This window comes from Littorina saxatilis, linkage group LG2 (assembly GCF_037325665.1).
Source record: "Littorina saxatilis isolate snail1 linkage group LG2, US_GU_Lsax_2.0, whole genome shotgun sequence".
NCBI classification, from domain to species: domain Eukaryota; kingdom Metazoa; phylum Mollusca; class Gastropoda; order Littorinimorpha; family Littorinidae; genus Littorina; species Littorina saxatilis.
Window position 1 is genome coordinate 36,953,045 of NC_090246.1, and position 16,334 is coordinate 36,969,378.

The 16,334-nt window shown below is 40.0% G+C and overlaps 1 protein-coding gene across 1 annotated transcript in view; it reads right to left on the minus strand.

The window, feature by feature from the left end:
• Window positions 1-518: 518 nt before the first annotated feature.
• LOC138958895 (transient receptor potential cation channel subfamily M member-like 2) overlaps window positions 519-16,334 on the minus strand; it is a 41,595-nt gene continuing 25,779 nt past the window's right edge. The window contains exons 22-27 of the mRNA XM_070330215.1: window positions 15,597-15,771; window positions 13,195-13,351; window positions 10,982-11,169; window positions 10,286-10,418; window positions 8,687-8,884; window positions 519-7,122 (exon numbers count right to left, since the gene is read on the minus strand). Of these exons, the coding sequence (XP_070186316.1) occupies window positions 6,888-7,122; window positions 8,687-8,884; window positions 10,286-10,418; window positions 10,982-11,169; window positions 13,195-13,351; window positions 15,597-15,771 (1,086 nt within the window). The 3' untranslated portion in view covers window positions 519-6,887. The remainder of the gene's footprint in view (window positions 7,123-8,686; window positions 8,885-10,285; window positions 10,419-10,981; window positions 11,170-13,194; window positions 13,352-15,596; window positions 15,772-16,334) is intronic.

The following is a 16,334-nucleotide window of genomic DNA, read 5'->3' on the forward strand; positions in this document are numbered from 1 at the left end:
ATCAAAGACATTTATCGAAAAAATGAAAAAAACGTTCGGGGATATCATTCCCAGGAACTCTCATGTAAAATTTCATAAAGATCGGTCCAGTAGTTTAGTCTGAATCGCTCTACACACACGCACACGCACAGACACACACACACACACACATACACCACGACCCTCGTCTCGATTCTCCCTCTATGTTAAAACATTTAGTCAAAACTTGACTAAATGTAAAAAGGGAGAGACCGAGTTGGTGTGTATGTGCAAAAAGAGAGGGAGAGAATACAAAAAAGTAGTGTGTGGATTCTGTGTTTGACAGCATTAAACAAAATTCAAAGAGATGCAATCGCTGTTGTGTTCACATTAGAGAGGAGATAAAAAAGGTGTGTGGAAACTGGAATCTGTGTGACATTTTTGACAGCACGAAGGGAAATGCAGTCACTTTTACAATGTCATCATATTATATTCAACCCAAGTAGCAAAGGCTAAAAACTCTGTATCCATTCATAAATAACCATAGATAAAAACAACACTCATCATTAAATGTTTATTCAACCACCAGATAAGAATGACTAAACTTATGATAAAATACTACTGTTATATGACACACTGCATAAATTCAATACATCAAGGGGAAAACATAATCTTTCTTTATTTGGTGTTTAACGTCGTTTTCCACCACGAAGGTTATATCGCGACGGGGAAAGGGGGGAGATGGGATAGAGCCACTTGTTAATTGTTTCTTGTTCACAAAAGCACTAATCAAAAAAATTGCTCAAGGGGCTTGCAACGTAGTACAATATATTACCTTACTGGGAGAATGCAAGTTTCCAGTACAAAGGACTTAACATTTCTTACATACTGCTTGACTAAAATCTTTACAAACATTGACTATATTCTATACAAGAAACACTTAACAAGGGTAAAAGGAGAAACAGAATCCGTTAGTCGCCTCTTACGACATGCCGGGTAAATTCTTCCCCCTAACCCGCGGGGGGTGGGAAAACATCAGGAGACTCCCAATAAAACAATCTTTTACAGAATTGAAAGCATTCTATTCATGCCAAGGAAAAGAAAACAACCATTCATTGTCAGATCAAACAACATCAATTTTGAGCATCATATCATTGTGAGACAGTAAAGAAAAATCAAAATAATCGCAGGGAGCTATTAATATCTCTATTAAAATTTGCCGCTACGTGTGTACAAGTGCACACATATAGAGTGCAGTGCAAATAGTAACATCCATCATAGATTGTCAGTCCACAAATAAAATTGCAAAGTTGCTGGCTCAATCACAAGCTGAAAGGCAGTTAATGCACGCTCTGTTGAGAACAAGATTAAAGAAAAAGACAACACAACTTTCAAGACTAATCCAACTATCATCTAACTGACATAATAACGGCTCAAGTCATATTGAATGGGTTTATACGTGGACATCTTCTAGTAAAACAATAAATATAAGCAGAAATGCTGTCCATACAAATATGAATATAAATGGGAAAAAAAGTGTACTTTATTGATATATATTGTTTGCTTGCATCTCGGTTACGAAGTCAATGACTGCAGACACTTTGTGTCTTTGTTGCGAACTATTATATTTTCTAGTAGCAACATTTTAATAAAAAGCATTGTACGACATTTTGGGACTGAGTGAGTGTGAACTTCAAAGTTCTATTGTGATGCTAGAATACATTTAACCCCGGTCTTGTTATAAATTGAATGTTAGTAGTCACTTAAAAAGTTTGAAATAAAGAGAACCATATCCAAACGGAATAAAAAAAATATCCAAAGCTAGGCAAAACGTTTTATATATATAACTTAAAAAGCGCAATATTTTATACAAGTATTGGTACAGGTAGATAATAAAACATTCTTACTCAGTATGAATAAAGTACCTCCTAAGTGGTGGACTTGTAACTCGTTGCATTATCAAGTATATAACTGAGCAAGGGGGACGGACCACAATACAGTATAAGAACTTACATACAAAACGATATTACATTTTTAACTAAACATGACCAGAGTGTAATGGCCACACTGGTAAACAGAACAGAGGTAGTATTGAATGGACGGTTGAAAATATTGTCTGTTTTGATTTGCTCCATTCAAATCACACTGTTTTTCAGGTCATTTAACCCATATATACATTCATCAGATATGTCATGTCAAGGTAACATCTCTTCCACAGGGTATACCGTGCTGAATTAACAACAGCAACAACAAAAATTGTCAAAAATCAAACATGTACAACACCCTGATCATTGAGATCAATCACAGCTGGTAGTAAACTGTTGCACAACTCAAAATCAGAAGGGAAAGAAAATCTGCAGTAAAATGTTAATTTGAAATAAGTTTTCAGTGATCAAAACAGGTGTAAAAAGCCCTGTAAGTTTGATTCTGGTAATGTCGGTGTGTGTGTGCGTGTGTACATGTGTGTTGCGGTGATGAGATGAAGGTATATTTGTGCGCATGTGTGTGTGTTTTAATACTCTGTGTGAGTGTGCATGTCTGTCTGTCTATATGCATTTGTTTCCAAACATGCAGATATGTGAACATTAAGGCAAAATTATGAGCTGTCATGAAGACATCATTATTTTACATACTGTCATTTAAGTTTAGAATGAAATACCATTCTGTGCTTTTATAAAGAGAACTCTCGTTATAAAACAGTAAAAGAAATACAGAAATAGTAACATAATAATGTTAATATCATACTAAAAAAAAGCTCTTAGTGATCTACTGTGAATCCAACGTCATAACAATAAACAAGTCGCGTAAAGCAAAATTACTACATTTAGTCAAGCTGTGGAACTTACAGAATGAAACTGAACGCACTGCATTTTTTCACAACGACCGTAGTCCGCCGCTCGTGCAAAACGCAGTGAAACTGACGAGCCTGTTTAGCGCGGTAGTTGTTTCGCTGTGCTGCATAGCACGCTTTTCTGTACCTCTCTTCGTTTTAACTTTCTGAGCGTGTTTTTAATCCAAACATATCATATCTATATGTTTTTGGAATCAGGAACCGACAAGGAATAAGATGAAATTGTTTTTAAATCGATTTCGGAAATTTAATTTTGATCATAATTTTTATATTTTTAATTTTCAGAGCTTGGTTTTAATCCGAATATAACATATTCATATGTTTTTGGAATCAGAAATTGATGAAGAATAAGATGAACGTAAATTTGGATCGTTTTATAAAAAACAAAATGTAATTACAATTTTCAGATTTTTAATGACCAAAGTGATCAATTAATTTTTAAGCCACCAAGCTGAAATGCAATACCAAAGTCCGGCCTTCGTCAAAGATTGCTTTACAAAAATTTCAATCAATTTGATTGAAAAATGAGGGTGTGACAGTGCCGCCTCAACATTTACAAAAAGCCGGATATGATGTCATCAAAGATATATCGAAAAAATGAAAAAAAAGTCTGGGGGATATCATACCCAGGAACTCTCATGTAAAATTTCATATGAAGATCGGTCCAGTAGTTTACTCTGAATCGCTCTACACACACACACACACACACACACACACACACACACACACACCACGACCCTCGTCTCGATTCCCCCTCTATGTTAAAACATTTAGTCAAAACTTGACTAAATGTAAAAAGGATCATTACTATAAAAGTTACAGAAGAGCTTGCTGCAATATAATGTACATATCACAGATAAATCAGTAAAATCTCAAGAGTCTATTTTTGTTTGTTTGTTTGCTTAACGCCCAGCCGACCACGAAGGGCCATATCAGGGCGGTCAAGAGTCTATGCCCACTGATATCATAAACACTCATAAAAAACAAGCAAAGGACTTTTTCAACTTCCTTTTTCACAAGGACTTCAAGAGGTTACGTAAAACATGCAATATTTCATTTTTGAAAGATGGACAAATTTGTTGTCATAATTAGTCCACTTGCACAATGCTTCAAAATAGTACAACAGATATGTAAAGAACAATAGTTATAAACAAACACCATTGTTTTAATCAGTATGCACACTTTCAGTGTTATATTATGCAATGAAACGTCAGCAATATTACACACACAAAAATCATCACAAATTCTACAACTGGAAATTCTCAAAAGAAAACGTTCATTTTTAGCCAACGCCTTGCTCACAATAATATATCAGTTAATTGCCACTGCAGAACACTGACAAACAGAGAGATGCACAAACAGACATATTAACAGACCCATACTCTTGGAAAAACTATTGATAACTAAAAAAAAAGAACTAAATTTTGACTTTGTTGCAACCTTTTTTCGATGAATCTGAAAAGGTAATACACGTTCACTCCAAATGTTAGAAAACAAGGATGAAGAGACAAACACATCTGACAGATTTTCAGTAGCAATTAAACTCTCTCTGAGGGTAAAATATAGTATGGCACTATTCCTTGTGTGAGAGGCACAGTAACCAGGAAAAAAGCATACAAGAAGAAACAAGTCGCGTAAGGCGAAATTACTACATTTAGTCAAGCTGTAGAACTCACAGAATGAAACTGAACGCACTGCATTTTTTCACAATGACCGTAGTCCACCGCTCGTGCAAAACGCAGTGAAACTGACAAGTGTTTAGCGCGGTAGTGGTTTCGCTGTGCTGCATAGCACGCTTTTCTGTACCTCTCTTCGTTTTAACTTTCTGAGCGTGTTTTTAATCCAGACATATTATATCTAAATGTTTTTGGAATCAGGAACCGACAAGGAATAAGATGAAATTGTTTTTAAATCGATTTCGGAAATTTAATTTTGATCATAATTTTTATATTTTTAATTTTCACAGCTTGGTTTTAATCCGAATATAACATATTTATATCTTTTTGGAATCAGAAATTGATGAAGAATAAGATGAACGTAAATTTGGATCGTTTTATAAAAAAAAAATTAATTACAATTTTCTGATTTTTAATGACCAAAGTCATTAATTAATTTTTAAGCCACCAAGCTGAAATGCAATACCAAAGTCCAGCCTTTGTCGAAGATTGCTTTACAAAAATTTCAATCAATTTGATTGAAAAATGAAAAAAACTTTTAAAAAAAGCCGGATATGACGTCATCAAAGACATATATCGAAAAAATGAAAAAAAAGTCTGGGAATATCATACCCAGGAACTCTCATGTAAAATTTCATAAAGATCGGTCCAGTAGTTTACTCTGAATCGCTCTACACACACACACACAAACACGTAGGCACGACCCTCAACCTCGTCTCGATTCCCCCTCTATGTTAAAACATTTAGTCAAAACTTGACTAAATGTAAAAAGAGTAAAACAAGCTGTGAAATTCTCATAACATGAGTATATATAAATATATCTTTAAACTCATTGATCATAATACAGACGTGCATGCTCTCTCTCTTTCTCACTCTCTCTCTCAAACACACACACACACACACAGAAGCTTACAGCTAACAATTGATTTTGATATGGAAGAAATCAACACATGAGCATTGTTGTGATCATGCAAACCTGAACAAAGCACATGGGCAAGAATGTGGTAGGGTGTAAAGACACCCTTGAGGGGAATGTATAGATTCTTGATAAATGCTGTTTGAACTGTAGTTACTGCAAACAAACAAAAACAAAACAAAACACATTACATGCTCAGTTTTGAACTCTAAAAACAATATGTAATATGAGCCAAATCAATATCACAGGCAAATAGGATGCACAGTGAACATATGAGAAACTTAACTTCAGACTTGATTGCTTACACAGTTGGCACAGTTAAACACCAAATTCAAACTGCGATTAATACTTTTGTTTGTTTACTATTTGCAAAGCTGAATCGATCATTAGTTGGAACTCTTCAGTTAACACTTTCTACCCCACCTATGTTGACCAATTTTGTTTTAGCCGAGACCAGCTGTGCTGCAGCAGGTCACTCAGAATTGTAGTAACTGCATAGCAACTGTGTATCAACACGCTGGAATGCAGGCGTTAGATCGACGTTACAGGAAGCGACTGAAGCTAACAGTCTGAGCGGATATATCCATACTTGGTCAGACAGAGGCATATGAGTGGGTACGGATATATCCGTACCTGGGAAACAATGATCGAGTTAAATCTAAGCAACAGCTCAGCAAAACATATCTCCCACCACACATGAACTTCAAGACTTTACCTGAGCAAAACTTAACAGAATTGTTTTTACAATATTGTTCTGTCTTAGTTGCAAGAAAATAAGTACAAACATGCCACTACAATAATAAGTCTAACAAAAAATAAAGACACTATTTGATAAAGTCAGTCAGAGAATCTGGGAACAAATAGACTGCTAACGTTCCGAAATTCAGAATAAAAAAATAAGAATGGTAGGTATGTAACCGAGTGCCGAAACACTACGATCACCTCGGGAAGCGAAGTGCAATCAAACAGGATTGAAAATGTTAGGGCTAATTTCTTAGCCCTATAAAAACTGTTATGCAAACCCGAAGGTTTCCATGAACATACAATCGGAAACCACCAGACCCCATCACAAACAGAATTCTACAATCCACGGGTGTTGACTTTTAGGCCAACTCGGGTGCAGAGTCTGCTGTGAAAGGAGCGGTAGCCTCCCCTGTCACAAGTAATTGGAATGTTTATTAATTATTGACAAAACAAAACGTTACATTTACTAGTACATTGACCCAAGGTCTTTGAAGTAGACAGATAGACAGACACTTATGAAACAAATAATGAACTTAATTATCTCAAGATCGTGTTGCTACTCGCTTGCAAAATGCCGGCGAAGTAATGACCAATGACAAAAGGAATGATGTAGAAATTAAATGGATGACGTCAGCGTCGAAAGCTTTAGAATACAGCGATGCTGGCTTCATCAGAAATAGATTACAAGTATTTTCCTTCACATGATACATCAGCAGCCACATTCCGTCTTCAGAGTATCTCTTCACACCTCTGATGCTCCCTCTTCATCGTCTTCCTCAATGTCGTGGACCCCCAGTGCTGGCTGACGGCGATGCTGCCCTTGTTGAAAAGCCTGCTGTTCACTGAGGGACGTCTCCAAGAGAAGAGTCAGCTGACTGATTCGTTGAGCCATGGTCGCCGACTGGTTGGCCACCTCTTCCACCGTCTTGCGCATCTTTTCCATCTCTTGAGCTTGCAGTTGTGCCTTGGACTCTGATCTGTAGGTGAACATAAAATAAAATATGGTCAGGTCAGGTACTTACCTCCTGCCCGTTATGCCAGTTGGCATGTAGGGCAGCAATCAGGTCAGGTAAGGTAAGGTAAAGTCAGGTCAGGTCAGGTCAAGCCAAGGCAGGTCAGGTCAGGTCAGATTAGGTAAGGTATTGTACGGTACTGTCAGGTAAGGTAATGTGAGATAACACAACAGAACAGAACAAATGAAGATATAATAAGAGAAAAGATGAGAGAAGAAATCTGAATGTTCATGTTAAAATGGAAAGATATCTTTTAGAAACACAGTCTGAATCGCTTTGAGTGGGGTAAAAAGTATGTGGGAAAAAAAGTGGCTTGAGAAACTTCTGGAGGTTCCATGGATATATTGATGATAAAACTGAAGGTTTAGACTTTTGAAAAGATGAGAATGAATAAATCAAACTAGTCTTAGTCTCTCTCCATTACCCTCATCACAAAACCTGTTTCTGCATGGCATAATCAGGGATGAAAATTCTCCGTTTCTTCTGACTTTTCCGATTATTTTCAATGGGCCATCCGATTTATTTGTGCGATTCCGTTTTTTGGCTCACGATGGGATTCTTCCGTAAATTTACGGAATTCCGTAAATTTTTAGGCTCCAGGGATCATTCTTGAGATTCGTGCAAATCCGCTGAGAAATTGTTGGGGTATAAGTAGGTATAGACCCAAGTTTTTCGGCCGGTCCGCTGATCGCGACGCTCCATTCCATACTATTCTTGAACGGTTGGTTCCTAAAACGGTCAGACTGTTGCTGGTCGATCCGTATGGGAACGCGCTCTTTGTCTCCTACAGTCACCGTTTCAACGTAGCTATCGGGGATTCAGTATAAGCATACCGTATGAGAATGATTCGGCGCCATTTTTACATCGCTTCGAGCCACCTGCCAAAATGATGAGGAAGCTAAAGCGAGACGAAACCGTTCTAGCCCGGGAAATTGACCAGCAGAAGTACAAGAAAAATCTCTGGAGATTCGACTGGCTCGATGAAGTTGTATCATTGAGCTGGAAAGACGAGAAAGGCCAGAAGACACAAGACGTGAAACTGAAAGTTGGCGATGCTTTTGCTAAAATCAACTTGCCGGGAAAAGCTCAGTGCACTTTGTGCAACGATGTTATCAACTACGGCTCCAATGGAAAGACTGCCCTCAAAAGACACTTGAAAAGCAACAAGCACCTGACTATCCTGAAAACCCAGTCGGTTAACCAGTCACTGGGGTCGTTTGGCACCGACAAGGTAAGAACATTGAAACCACACCGTCACACCCAGACCCCGACCAGGGGCGTTGCCCCTGGACCCTACTGGGGGCCTTCTGCAGCCTCCAGACCCCCACCTTCTTTTTCCTTAATTATCACTTTTTCTGAATGCCGATTTCAGTTTTTTTTAAACAAGGCAATTTTCATCCCTGCATAATATATGTTGCAAGATGTTCAAAGAGAGCTAACGTTTAGCAGTATAGTATGAGGGACCAACATCTCGAATGACACATTCTACTTTTCCTATTCTTCTAAATTCACTAATTTCAAAAATCACCTGCTGAAAGGAGCCATTGTTGATTGTATGGGAGATCTGTCCATCAGCTCTCTCTCTTTCTGCAGCGTCTCCGGAGTGCTGGCACCACCACCACCAGCATCATCACCGCTGGTGTCGGCCGGAGCGGAGGCTCGCACCTGGTCGTGCTGCTGGATGGATTCCTTGATCCTCTCCAGCTCCTCCATCACCGTGTCCAGTCTGAAAACACATGCACACATGTATTTACAGTTAGTCATTTTAGTTTTGACTAAATGTTTTAACTTAAACGGGGAATCGAGACGAGGGTGGCGGTGTGTGTGTGTGTGTGTGTGTGTGTGTATGTATGTATGTGAGTATGTGTGTGTGTGTGTGTGTGTGTGTGTGTGTGTGTGTGTGTGTGTGTGTGTGTGTGTGTGTGTGTGTGTGTGTGTGTGTGTGTGTGTGTGTGTGTGTGTGTGTGTGTGTGTGTGAGTGGAGCGATTGAGAGAACACTACTGGACCAATCTTCATGAAACTTCACATGAGAGTTCCTGGGTATGATATCCCTAGAATTCTTTTTTTTTTCCAATAGATGTCCATGATAACGTCATATCCGGCATTTTGTGAAAGTTGAGGCCGCACTGTCGCGCCCTCATTTTTCGATCAAATTGATTGATATTTTGGTCAAGCAATCTTTAACGAAGTCCGGACTATGGGATTGAATTTCAGTTCGGCAGCTTAAAAATTAGTTAATTAGTTGGCTCATTAAAGTTGTCCTTATAAAATCGAATTTTCACTAACAGATTTAAAAAAAGGTTGCATTGTATTCCTTATTTTCTTTTTAATTAAAACATATATAGATATGTCATGTTTACTCTAAAAATCTGCTCAGAATGACAGAAAATATATTCATTTATTTATTTATTCTTTTATTTACGAGGATTTATATCGCGCACGTATCTCACCACACATTCAAGGCGACTCAAGGCGCATGTTACCTATTAATGCCGTGTGAAATGGAATTTTTTACACAATATATCACGCATTCACATCGGCCAGTAGATCAACAGCCTATAGGCGCTGCATCCACCTTTCACGGCCTATATGGTCTCGGCGATGACGTTTTAGGTGTTGATCTTTTAGCTTGATGCCGACAGAGTGACTAAATGTTTTTATATTGCTTCAACGCGACTCGTTTGTTGTTGATGTGGATAGCAACTTTGATAACAAACAAATGCCAGCGCGTAAGCGGTTGACTAATCAGAAGCAAATTAAATTCCTAACATCAAAGACACACTCCTTCCTGGGAAAACACTTCCTCTCAATATCTCAGATCTGTCCATGTTTTGACATGGGATAAGGACATCGGTCCACTTGGGACACATACCAAAGCTCAACTTTCTGACTGACTCCTGTGCAGAGTTGGATATTTTGTATGAATTAATTTCTTCAAAATCCACCAGGGGCATCCCACTATGAATATAGAGCACACAGGCTGTTGGTTTGTCCAAGTAGACAGCCCGATGTTCTTATCCCAGGTAAAAATGCTGACAGATCTGAGATGGTGAGCCAAATTGTTCACACAAGTAGGAACGTAGCTTGAAACTTCAACTTCAAAATCAAACTTTTAGGACAACCAACCTTTTTGCAGTGCTCTGAACTCGGCTGTCTAAGGTGAGTTTGGACCTTTGCTTGGATACTGTGATGTGGTTTTCCATGGCGCTTTTCTCAAACAGGCTCAGCCGATTGTGCTCTTCTGGTGAGAGATCCCATTCTGCAAAATGTCATCAGCAAATGCGAATGTTAAGAAATCTATTATGCAAGGACAGTTCTTTCGAGAGGATGAGCTTAGGACCAGCCAGAAATGTACCCTCCATTACAGTTATGCTTTCACTGTACAGCTAGACTTTAGTTTACAGACCAATCAGGCATGAAATCAAGATATGGTATAAAAAAAATATATAAAAAATCCCCCCCCCCCAAAACACAAACAATATGATGCCTACTGATGTACAGCGAGTGTCCTTTACTGAAGATATCATTCCATCCTTATAACAGTAATTAATGTTGTTTGTCCTTTCCTCCTCCCTTTTGTTAATTGTTTCTCCCATGCTATTCCACATAATCTGTCCAAAGAACCTGTTTTCAAATATTCATGAAATGAAATATATTCCATCTGGAAAAAGAGTTTGCACATCCCCCCCCCCCCCCCCCCCCCACACACTCCTTCACCTTCACAAGGATGCCAGTTACACATGCTGCTTCCCGGGGCTGCTTTAAACCACATCCCTCAACTCTCACTCGCTATCTTTCTTAACAATTCATTTCTATACTCACTGAAAGAATTCATCCCCTTTCCCTTGCCGGTGTTCTTGAAGAAGACCCATCGGAAGACGCGGAAGAAGTGATTGATGATGATCAAGGGGGGAACAAGAGAGGGGCGGTCAAAGTACTCGGCAACCAGCGACAGACGATAGAAGCGCCACACTTGTGTGGAATTGTCTTGAACAGTCTGAAATGTGTAGCTGGAATAGAAATTTAGAGAAAATCACATTTTTGGTACGACATGAAATCAAGAAGCATGTTAAGGCATACACAAATATAGCGGTATCTTTGATGAAAGGACACCGACAGGGCGCACCAAATGTCCTTACGTAATAGCTGTCCTTTCTTGACAGGAATATTTTGGAGATAAATGGACAAGAGAAGGTGTGCTCTCATGAGAGGTGTGCTGTCCTCTCCCTGCAGAGGCATCACTGTGCCTAAGATGACATTGTATGCTGTTTTGTTACAAAACTCCCTCGAAATCAGAGTATGGCTGCCTATGGGGGGCCAGTAGCTTAACTGGTACAGCACTCGACTGGTGATCCTCAGGTCACAGGTTCACATCCAGACCTGACAGAAAACTTAATGTGCAGACTAAGAGACAGACTGTGGGATTGCATTTCATCTTGAAAGCTTCAAAATTGTTTGATTAACCCCTTGACTTCCTTAGGACGGGTATACCCGTCATGCGCTTGTGCAGCCGCAGCGCCTTAGGACGGGTAAACCCGTCTTCTCCGTTCAGGAATTTTCCAGAAATGCTACGTCCCTGCTGACACACAAATAGCAGCCAATGGCTTGGTGGGATACCTCATTCTCATGAATAAACATAAATGGTGACGCGGTTTTGCGTCTGAAGGCTATTTTTGGCCTTGGCGGGCAGGAAAGGGGAGAGAGTGTTTTTATATGTTATACTCTTACTTTCTCCCAAGCGCAAGACAAATTCTTCTATGAAAATTGAAGCCAATAAAATTTGAGTTGAGTTGAGTTGAGTTGAGAAAGCTTGACTCGTCAAAATGGCTAACGGTGACAGTCGACCGGGCCCTAGTAGGGAAAAACAAAGACGGACTGACGCTACAGGCGGTGCAAATGATTATGGATACTGACAGGGGAAGGGGGAGATCTTCTTTCGGACGATTCGTTGGAAACAGGTAGATGACAGTGATTATGATCCTTTCTTGGAGCAAGCTAAACAGCCAGCTGTGTTTGATCCACAGGCACCGGAAGATGCGCCGGACTGATTTTTCAAAAGTTCATATCTAAACATCATTATAAGCCAAACTAATTATTATTTCCATGTTTAGACACTAAAAACAGATTCTTGGTTCAATTTCCTTTAAAAATAACATAGGTTTAATTACCTACCTACTGCCAGTTTGGAGCTAGAATTTTTTGTGAATTATTACACCCCGAACTCCAAAATTCCCTGGCAATCAGGAATGCACATAAGTAAGTTTTGATTGGCAGCGAAAGGGTTAATTTGTCAATCTTCTTCTCCTTCTTCTTCTTCTGCGTTTGTGGGCTGAAACTCCCACGTACACTCGTGTTTTTGCACGAGTGGAATTTGTATGTGTATGATCGTTTTTACCCCGCCATTTAGGCAGCCATACGCCGCTTTTGGAGGAAGCATGATGGGTATTTCGTGTTTCTATAAACAGATACATGTCGTTCCAATGCACTTTTAGTTTTCTTCTAAATCTTGAAACATATAAATATGTTTCATCGGAATTGATCATGATTGTGCTCAAAAAAGATAAAAATCCATTCACTAAAATTAGGGCCCCTGTTTACATCATACTAGCGCAGCGCTCTCCCAGTCAACGGCTTTCAGTTAGCAAAGACCCTGTCTTGGTAGAAGGCTTTTCAGTACAGTTTTGGCATTTACGCTAACAGATGGACAGAATGTTTTCATTAGGCTTTATGCAACGTGTTTAGACCTGATTTTCCCAGATCTTTTAGGTCTTCAAAGGGGGGGGGTTTCAATAACCAAAGCTAAGAGGACTTGACCATACATTGTTTTCATTAGCAGAAAATGTGCGTACATGAACATAGCAATGAGGAGGTTGACCAGTTCAGTTTTGACAGAATGTTTTTATATAGCTGTGTGCAACGTGTTAAGACCTGATTGTCTCAGATCTTTTAGGTCATCAAAGGGGGTTCCCTAGAGTTACCATGGCCACGAGGAAATCACCTTATTCTGTCTTAATAAGCAGAAAATGTGTGTGTACCTGAACATAGCAATGAGGAGGTTGACCAGCAGGATGTTGGTGAGGATCATGTAGACGGCCAGCAGGATGGGCACCACTGCGGTCTCCGATGGGCACCGCTTGAAGGGATCTTCACGCCAGATGGTCTCATTGCGCGTGCACCCATCCACGTCATCACCTGCTTTGTCATACAGATGAACCTGTCTATAGGGACTACCCAATGGACTGTGCTCCTAAAGCTTTACATTAATTGGGAAACATTTACCTCAGGAAGCCTACTTCGCACAGCTGGTCGCACAAAACTTTGGCATTGATTTTTTTTGTAAAAAGACTTGACAAAGTCTTTGCCACTTCAGGCTCAATTGAGGACGGCCTTTGCAGACAGGTGGTGATTATGGAAAGTCGAATTATACAGTGGAACCCCTCTCTAGCGACCTTGAAAATGTTGACAAAAATCGGTCCTTATGGAGGGGGGTCCTTACAGAGGGAGGGGGCGGGGTCAGGGGGCCACAAAGAAAGTCACCTCAGATTTTCTTAAAAAAAAGAAAACAGAGAAGTTTGAGTTGCTGACGACCGTTTCCTCAAGCAAACTGCTTCGATTTCATGTTTGACATTGTCGATGGTGTCCACCAGTTCTGGTGCATGTACTACCCTCAGATCTTAGTACCCTGGCCAAGTTTCCTCTCAAGACATCAAAGAGACCGCGCCATAGGTTAAACTCCCCATAGGTTAAACTCGGTCACTGACCCGGGTGCAGGAAGTGTTTCCTCTCTCAGATATGAAAGGGGAACCACCTCTCGTTGCTAAAACTGGGTCAATGACCCCTGGGAAGAAGGTCAGTGTCTTTTAACAAGGCCACCCAGCTATCACAATGGACCTGCCTTTGATCTCGATGATTGGTTTGTGATGTTTACTCAGCCCACCCAACCATCACACCTCTCAGCGGTTTAGTGCCTTTGCTTACGCGAGACGGTTATAACTGGTTATAACCGGTTTGTCAGTGATGCGTTCCGCGGGCTGAGAGTCTTGGCTTTGTCTGACAAAGTCGTTGCACAAGCTGTTAGGTCGGTCCTTAGACGTTACAGCGGGGTGGTCGCTACACTGGTGACAACTATATAAGGAAACACATCGGTTTAAAAAAAAAGGGTCGTTGTGGCGGGGTAGTCCTTAGAGAGGGGGGTCTTAGAGAGGGGTTCCACTGTATAGGGAAGACTAGTTGAGGATCCTTTGGGGTGCCTGTCACCAGGGCAGGTTCGACTGTAGCATGTGTGTTTACATCAGGGCTGATTTTAACACAGATCAGAAGGATCGCACAAGCAAGCAGAAGTAGCTGACCAGGCATTAACCAATAAGCAACCACTTCGAGTGTCCTGTTCTGAAATAATGCAGCTATTAGAAGTACATTTTACAAATGTTAGGTTGATTTTCAATTTTTGAGCCAAATGAAGTCTTTTTTGTAAGACTAAGAGTTTTAGAGTAAAATCCAAGCATATTATAAAGACAAATAGCCTACTGTGTACAATGGCACCACCCTTTTAACACCTCCAAAACTCTGAGAAAATAAGCTTTTAAAAAGGAGGGGGGCTTAAATTGGAGGTACGTTTACAGAGGAATTATGAACAAAAAATGTGAAAAAGCAAGGTCTTAAAAAGGAGGAAGTCTTAAATTGGAGGGTCTTAACCCCTTCACTGCCACAGTATAACAGCATTTTGGTATTGCTGTGCGCCAGGGCAAATTTCGCTTTCTTCGGTAGGTTCACTAATCTGTTCACTGCTCAATCATTTATTGAGATATCTCTTAGATCTTTGGCATGTGGTTTGTTTACACCCTTGGCTATCATCTGATAACATGATCATTGGACTTTGTTTGTGATTGTTATAGTAAAAATCGATATAATGACCATTTTTGTCAAAAATTACAGTTTCCAAACTTTCACACACACACTGCAGCACGTAAAACCGCAGAAAACACAGCTAAAACTGGTGTCAAACATCAGGTACTCACATTACAGCCCATAACAGTATTCTTCTATGTGGTAATCCATAATCACTTCTTGTAGAGCTTCCAGAACACTGTATCATTTGAAAACAGGTGTACGAGTTGATGTCCGACTTTCGGCCGCCATTTTGAATCTTATAGATCGGAAAAAACTTCTACAATTTTTTTTACCACATGGTACTAACTTGTCAATGGGAAAGAACTGTGTTTAAACCCCTACAAGAAGTTGGACAGTGGTTACCTCCCATTTAGTTTTCACAAATGTCCTGAAAAGTGCTGATGTAATTGCCACGTACGTGTATGGGCGTATGACAAACCAAACATGACCACGTATCTAGTACGTGCTGGGCAGTGAAGGGGTTAAAAGGGTATTTTAGTGCACTGTATTATTATTAATTGAAGTTAGAAATAAAACAACAACCCACCCTTCAAGTTTTCCAGGAAGAGTTCTCCGTACATCTGGAAGTAGGGGAAGTAGAGGACGTTGACCAGGATGCTCCAGCTGGGCGGGGCCTGGGGGAACATGTTGGCGTGGTATGCCACGCCGAAACTCACCACAAATACCAGCAGGATGAAGAAGAAGAACATCAAGTCCGTCAGCTGAAACATGGTCAGCATGCAGGGGTGCTACCGTGAAACCTTGGCGAACATCAGTCTCCAGGGCACAAAGCCGGAACGTAAACAGAACTGAACTGAACTTTATTTATCAAGGATAAAGATTGAAGGCTAGGTCTTTTCTTACAATCTGTCCTTGAACACACACACACACACACACACACACACACACACACACACACACACACACACACACACACATGAACACACACACAGCCTTGTTATAGTAGAAGGCCACAGAAGTAAATTCAGTGTTCCCAACAACACTGGATGTAGTTCAGACACGAAAAAACAGAGTTACATTTGTCGTGCCCGCATACCAGCCGATGTTGGCCTTTAAGACGCTCTGTTTTAAGACTGTCTATATATAAGGATCTGCTCAGACATTCTTCATCGCAAAGTAAATTCTCCAAGTTGCGACCTTGTAAGTGTCCAGAAAAATCGGTCATAAAATTGAGGAGGTCTTATTAATGGTAATCGTATCTTTTGGACAGCCAACTGACCATTAGACAATTGGAGAGTAATTTCATATATCTAAAGATTGAAGT